The 6,740-nt window shown below is 38.3% G+C and overlaps 2 protein-coding genes across 3 annotated transcripts; both read right to left on the reverse strand.

Annotated features, from left to right (window-relative positions):
* cunh2orf49 (chromosome unknown C2orf49 homolog) lies at positions 1-3,128 on the reverse strand. Of its 2 annotated transcripts, none has more exons than XM_016486542.1 (4): positions 2,950-3,128; positions 2,578-2,714; positions 881-1,232; positions 1-757 (listed from the first exon to the last, which is right to left on the reverse strand). In XM_016486542.1, exons 1-4 carry the CDS (start codon positions 3,082-3,084, stop codon positions 704-706), a joined length of 678 nt encoding a protein of 225 aa, XP_016342028.1. In that variant the 5' UTR covers positions 3,085-3,128; the 3' UTR covers positions 1-703. The 2 variants fall into 2 exon arrangements, with proteins under 2 accessions (XP_016342028.1, XP_016342027.1); XM_016486541.1 differs by having other exon boundaries at positions 1-760; positions 2,950-3,127.
* A 1,142-nt stretch (positions 3,129-4,270) lies between these two features.
* gpr45 (G protein-coupled receptor 45) lies at positions 4,271-5,677 on the reverse strand. Its single transcript, XM_016486543.1, has one exon. It carries the CDS (start codon positions 5,577-5,579, stop codon positions 4,452-4,454), a length of 1,128 nt encoding a protein of 375 aa, XP_016342029.1. The 5' UTR covers positions 5,580-5,677; the 3' UTR covers positions 4,271-4,451.
* Positions 5,678-6,740: the final 1,063 nt, after the last annotated feature.

A 6,740-nucleotide genomic window follows, 5' to 3' on the forward strand; every position in this document is an offset into this window, starting at 1 on the left:
CCACTAAAACACTTACATGTGAAACACCCTTCATATCGCTTTCTCACTTAAACACATCAACGCATGATCCAACACGCATCACAATTGTATTTTGGCCCTTTGGGGGCTAGAAACACAAAAACTGTCAAGGGATTTAGCAGATAATGACCAAAGCACTTGGACAGGCCTATCCCGATCTAAAACAATGATCAATGCAAACATTTTATTGGAGAAATAAGAGATTTCTTCAAAATGCCACTCAGTACAAGCACATCCAGTTACTGGGAATACTCCTATACCAGTAAAACACTGCAGACCAATGGAAAGCATGTCCATTTTTCATCTTAGTGGGTTTGATTCGCCAACATGATTCACTCAAAACGGAAAGTTTGTTCATTGCAAGAAAGATATTTCTATAAACATATTGCTAAAAAAAGTGAAAAACTGATCAGTCTAACATAAAACTGCTAGGAATGTCTCAGTTCCTTCACCACACATCAAGTCAAAAGCAGAAGTGCTTCCTAGTGTGAAATAAACCAGAGGGTCACATTTCACAAGTCACCTTTCCTGAGGCTGGTAAGTAAAGCTGAAAGTGACAACTTGAGATGTGTGACAAGAACCCATCTTTCAAATTCTTGTGTCTCATCACGAGTCAGTCTTTGCCTCAGAGACCCAGCAGACGACGTCAGTGGCGTTAACTGTCCATCCCAGATGACTTCACAGATTATGGCCATGTGATATGTTGAATCTTTTTCTTCGTATCAGGTGACTTAACGTCCTTCTGCCACAAAAAATAAAAGAATCACCATCAGAAAACCTAAAAGATTCACTCTTATCTACACCACACAACACCAGTCAAGCTAAATAAGCACTTTTACCATGGTGTTAGTTTGATACTCACACTAGTGTTGGGTTCTCCATCGCTGGGGGACGTGCGCTTTAGTTTAGACATGGTGTTGTTTGAATGTACCAAGGAGTTGGCAGTTTTGGAGTGATTACAGGGGCTCTTGGGACCGGCCCCTGGCGATGACACTGGGGTCCTGTTAGAGGAATTTGAGGAAGAGTTTGTAGAGGTTCCAGAGAGCTTGCGTATGGGGTTTGTGAGATTGATGCTGGAAACTGGGGGCTTTAGTCGGTCTGTGGTGACAGGTGCTGGTGAAGGATCAGGTTTCTTCAGCTTAACACTGCCAGTGTTAGTAGAGCTGCTGTCAAACACAATCAACGGCCTCTTCCTGCCACTATCACTTCTTGAACTGAAACCAAAGAAAGTTAGAATATAAGAGAAAATACTTTGGACATTTTCATTCAGGTACATAACACAGCCATAAAAAAATTAAATATTATATTATTTCTCACAATTACCTCTCAAATCATTTTTTTTTTCATTCTTTATACTTGTGCACCAAGTTCAGTTAAGGAACATGAAATCAGGTTTTGTCATCAAACAAGCAACGGCAATGAGATTTCAAAGCTTCAGCAAAAAGAAGTATCAGTGATTATTACAAAACAGTAATGTAGTGAAATATTCTTAAAATGTAAAATAACTGCTTTCTGTTTTATATATTTTAAAATATGTGACCCTGGAACACAAAACACGAGGGTATTTGTAGCAATAGCCATCAATACATTGTATGGGTCAAAATTATCGATTTTTCTTTTATGACAAAAATCATTAGGATATTAAGTAAAGATCATGTTCCTACTCAATTTCCTACTGTAAATATACCAAAACTTAAGTTTTGAATAGTAATATGCATTGCTAAGAACTTAATTTGGACAACTTTGAAGGTGATTTTCTCAATATTTAGATTTTTTGCACCCTCAGATTCAAGGTTTTTAAATAGTTGTATCTCGGCCAAATATTGTCCGTAATCAGCGCTGTTTACGTTTAGCATGCACGCTTTCTACTGAACGTAAACAACGCTGATTACGTTTATTACGTTCTGGGGTACTCTCCAAAATGGCGGAAGACTAACTCGGGGAGAAGAATTGTTGAATAAATTGTTATTATTGTTTTCTTTGCACACAAAAAGTATTCTTGTAGCTTTGTAAAATTACGGTTGAACCCCTGATGTCACATGGACTATTTTACCGATGTCCTTGCTACGTTTCTGTGCGTTGATCGTGACAGTATCCTTGCTGTCTATGGAGGGTCAGAGAGCTCTCAGATTTCATCAAAACTATCTGAACTTGTGTTCCGAAGACGAACGAAGGTCTTACAGGTTTGGAACGACATGAGGGTGAGTAATTAATGACAGAATTTTCATTTTTGGGTGAACTAACCCTTTAAAAACTGTTGTGTTGTTTAACATTTTTGTGGAAACATGATGCAATTTTTCAGGATTCTTTAATGAATATAAAGTTCAAAAGAACAGCATTTATTGTAAATAGAATGTTTTTATAACACTAATTACTGTCACTTTTGGTCAATTTAATACATCTGTTCTAAATAAAAGTATTTATTTCTTAAAAACACACACGGAGTAGATTATATTACATATTAGATGTAATAGGCTAAATGATAGAATTTTGTGGGTGAACTCTTCCTTCAAGCACTACAGTATCATTTCATGTGTGAGAGAGTGTGCAGTAAGTTACCTGTGCGCTCGGCGTCGCTCCATCCTCCTCCCCCAGCGGCTGCCGGGCAGATCCCTCTGCGGGAGAGGAATGACATGCCGCAGGTACAGATCTGTGAGCCGCTCGCGGTCCTCTTCATCACCCACCGCTATCTTCCTCTACAACACAACACAGGCACGAGTCACTCGTTTGCTACTGTTCTGACTCATTCCTAGGACATCAGGCATTTTTACTAACGTTAGATCTTATTAAAATATACTTCACAGAAAAGCCTGAGCTCACCAAAAACAACTAAAATATGATTATTATTATTATGTTCATATAAGAAACAAGCACGTTTATGCGATGAAGCCTACAGTAACCTGACAGATTTCATGTGGCTCTCAATCTTACCTCGCGTAACATAAGCTGAATGAACTCCTGAGAAAGAAGCTCTGGGTGAAGCAGAAGGTCGATTTTGGAAACATCTCCAGCATTTGATGTAGCGTTTTTCGTTCTGTCTGTCCTGCGTGACGCCATGTTTCTCATCGATTTCCGGAGAGCGCAGGAAGAAGCGCTTTTGTTCTGCGCTTGTGTGACAGGCGTTTAACAGCGTATGACCATTACTGCCACCTACAGTAACTTATGACAGTTATTTCATATTTACATCCGCTTTTTTTACATGGATGTACAGCCCCAAAAGAACTTCAATCCATGTTACTGATGGATTGAATGAACAGACAATTAATGGGCAAATATTTGGCCATTTACAGCTATTAGCACTAGCTGATAACCATATCAACTAAACATTTTATTCATTTGTTGTGAGTATTGTGTATTTCTCTTCATCAGTTTTGTGTAGGCTACTTATTTGCTACCAGGATATGTTATTACATCTATAGGCATTACATCTGCCATCCTCTAATCTGCTTTTTTGACACTGGTATCAGCCTTTGGAAAACACATATTCGTCCCTTTGTTGTTCTTCAGTAGGACTATTGACAGATTTCTATATTGACAGTATTTATATAGGCCTATAGTCCCAAAGTTACTGATTAAAAAAAGAAAGAAAATAAAAAACTAAGATAGACTTCACAGAAAATACCACATTTATGAAGAGGATGCATTCCAGATATTTCAGGAATGGTGAAAGTGTCTATGAAGATAGTTTTATGAATGTGCATAAGCAAAATTCTTCAGTCAGAGTGGTAAAATGACTGAAAACAGCAAGCAGAAATCATAATTATATTGTAAAAATTAAGAAACAAGAACAATAATTTAGGTTCGACATTTATTATTATTATTTTTTTTTATTTTAACGGAAAACAAATTGTGGACAAACAGCATTCAGTTAAAACCTACCAGTCATGCAGTATCACTTTGGGACTGGTGTTCAAGGCAAACTCAAGATGGTTAACATTACTGACAAGCACAGCTTGAATGTATCCCATATATTTGAAACTGATATGAAAAAGGTCCAGGGTTTGTTACCCAGTGGGTTGCACAGACAGATAAAATGTACAGCTTGAATGCACTGTAAGTTACTTTGGTTAAAAATGTCAGTCAAATGCATAAAATAAGTAAAAAAAAACTCACTTAACCATGAACAAATTCTATCAAAAATGTCCAGTAAATCACCAGTTTAGTTACTTTATTTGCCCATTTTTTTCATGTTTTACAAAACTGCAGAACATGTCAAATCTTTCCAACAGAAAAATAAAGAAATTACCGCGTTCAGGAACATATATGAATATTGCTCTGGTGAATTTCAGACAGCAGATGCTGTTTCCTTCATCACTGCAGATTATGGTCGGAGGAGTTATTTATCAAGTTTTCAATTCATAAGTGTTCTTTGAAAACATGACTTTAAATGTTTCATATCTTAACAATATCTTCATTATACTTTGGTGCAAATCCTAGACAGAAGACTGGGTCTCACTGCTGCACACATAGATGTTGCTGGGTCTTATACGCCTGCGACTTCGCCCGGGAATCTTGGGACAGAGATGACAGGTCTTGGGCATGAACTCCAGGCAGGCTTCACGAAACTTGCGGATTCTCCAGCAGTATATCACCGGGTTGAAGACTGCCTTGAGGTAACTCAACCACAGTGCCCCGATGCTGATGGGGTAAAAGGCCGGGCTGAGGTAGAAGCGTCTACTGAACACCGCCAGCAGACTCACCACCGTATGTGGCAGCCAACACACGGAGAAGCCAATGAACAGGATGAGGATGGTGGTGAAGGCCCTGGTTTTAAAACTCATGTCCACGTTGACTTGGGGTCGCTGCAGACCGGTTAAACCCAACTTGCTGACATGGTTAATAGCGACGCTGCCTTCGCTGGTGTGATTATGGATGCGCAGCGCATTGCGTCGAACCGTGTTGAGAATACACAGATAGGAATACAACATCACACCGAATGGAACAAAAAACACAGCGACAGCAAGCAGAACCGCGTAACCCCGTTCCGCCAGCGATTCACTGTATCCCAGAATGCACTGCGGGACTTGTGCCCCAATCGCTGCCGTCCTCCAGCCGACCACAGATGGTAGGGACACACAAAGTGACAGAGCCCATGACGCGGCAATAAGAATTTTCGCCCGATGGGGTGTCAGCTTGTCCTGCCGCTGAACTATAATGAGGAACCGATCCACGCTGATGATCAGAAGTATAGACACACCTTCTAGAACAAACAGCCAGTAAAGCATGACGGATATGCGGCAGAATCCTACTCCGAAGCTCCAGTCCGTAGTTGCGAGAGTGACGGCAGTGAATGGCATGCATAGCAGTGACAGCATGATGTCTGAAAAAGCCAGTGTGGCCAGGAGCAGATTAATCGCTGAACGCATGGCTGGTTTCTGATACACTATCAGACACACAATGGCATTGCCAAGAAAACCAATGGTGATCATGAAGATCATGTTGGCAGCCAGTGCCACCCTGAGAGTGGTGGGCATAAGGGCAGTATCAGACTCTTGCATCTCAGTTTCTATTGGTTCAAGAAGGCCACAACCCTCCAATGAGCTGCCATTACATGTAAACATGGCATCTGTTACCAGGTATTATCCATCCAAGGCTGGAAAGTCATAGCTAAATCTTTGCCATGGTCCTGTGAGCTCCCGTTAAGTGAAAAACTCTTCTGTAAAACATTACCTACAACAGAAGACCATAAGTGTGAGGTATATTAATAACAATGCATATATTAATTTACTCTGCTGTCAAAAGTTTGGGGTCAGTACAATTTTTTTTAAATACTATTATTCAGCAAGGATGGATTCAATTGATCAAGTGACAGTAAAGACATTTAAATTGTTACAAAAATGTTTCGAATAAATGCTATTCTTTGAACCTTCTATTCATCACAGAATCCTGGAAAAAAATGTATCATGGTTTCCACAAAAATGTTAAACCGAAAAACTGTTTTCAACATTGATTGTAATAAGAAATGTTTCTTGAGCAGCAAATCAACAAATTAAAATTATTTCTGAAGGATCATGTGACACTGAAGACTGGAGTAATGACTGTTGAAAATTCAGCTTTGCCATCACAGGAATAAATAAAAAAAATTACACTTTAGTAATTTTAGTAATAATTTAGTAATAATTACATTTTAAAATATAATTAAATAGGAAGCAGTTATTTTAAATTGTAATAATATTTTACAATATTACTGTTTTTACTGTATTTCTGATCAAATAAATGCAGATGCAAAGTAAAAATATAGTATCATCCAGCTCATTATGAATCGTTGGATATATAAGTATATATGTAGCATACTCCCGTAGGGCAATATATACTATATGGCAAATCTCAGTGGCTTGACTGCTTCTGTCATCACAAAATGTCCACTATATTATTGCCCATCTGCTTAATGCAACTATAAGGCATGATGATATGAAGAAATTATAAACATCAATATAAACAAATGAGAAAAGTGCATCACAAATAAATTTGACTTGACTTGATTTGAAAGGTTTTTCTAAACATCTTTTGTGTTCTGCTGAAGAATGAAAATTATAGAGGTTTAAAATTATAAGATAAGATAAGACTTCTTATAGCACTTGCATATCATTGCTCTTTTGTTGGTTTTGATTGCTTCCATTGTCCTCATTTGTAAGTCGCTTTAAATAAAAGCGTCTGCTAAATGACTAAATGTAATGTAAATGTAAAATGACATGAAGGTGAGTAAATAATGACAGATTTGT

Source organism: Sinocyclocheilus anshuiensis, unplaced genomic scaffold (genome assembly GCF_001515605.1).
Source record: "Sinocyclocheilus anshuiensis isolate Anshui unplaced genomic scaffold, SAMN03320099.WGS_v1.1 scaffold9, whole genome shotgun sequence".
NCBI classification, from domain to species: domain Eukaryota; kingdom Metazoa; phylum Chordata; class Actinopteri; order Cypriniformes; family Cyprinidae; genus Sinocyclocheilus; species Sinocyclocheilus anshuiensis.

What these genes read in the sequence shown, in the direction of transcription:
- cunh2orf49 (XM_016486541.1), bottom strand. Translation starts at nt 3,084, where the DNA reads ATGAGAAACATGGCGTCACGCAGGACAGACAGAACGAAAAACGCTACA. An exon ending in TTCAGCTTATGTTACGCGAG is followed by an intron (nt 2,715 to 2,949) that starts GTAAGATTGAGA and finishes GTTGTGTTGTAG; the next exon opens with AGGAAGATAGCGGTGGGTGA. An exon ending in GAGCGACGCCGAGCGCACAG is followed by an intron (nt 1,233 to 2,577) that starts GTAACTTACTGC and finishes CTTTGGTTTCAG; the next exon opens with TTCAAGAAGTGATAGTGGCA.
- gpr45 (XM_016486543.1), bottom strand. Translation starts at nt 5,579, where the DNA reads ATGTTTACATGTAATGGCAGCTCATTGGAGGGTTGTGGCCTTCTTGAA.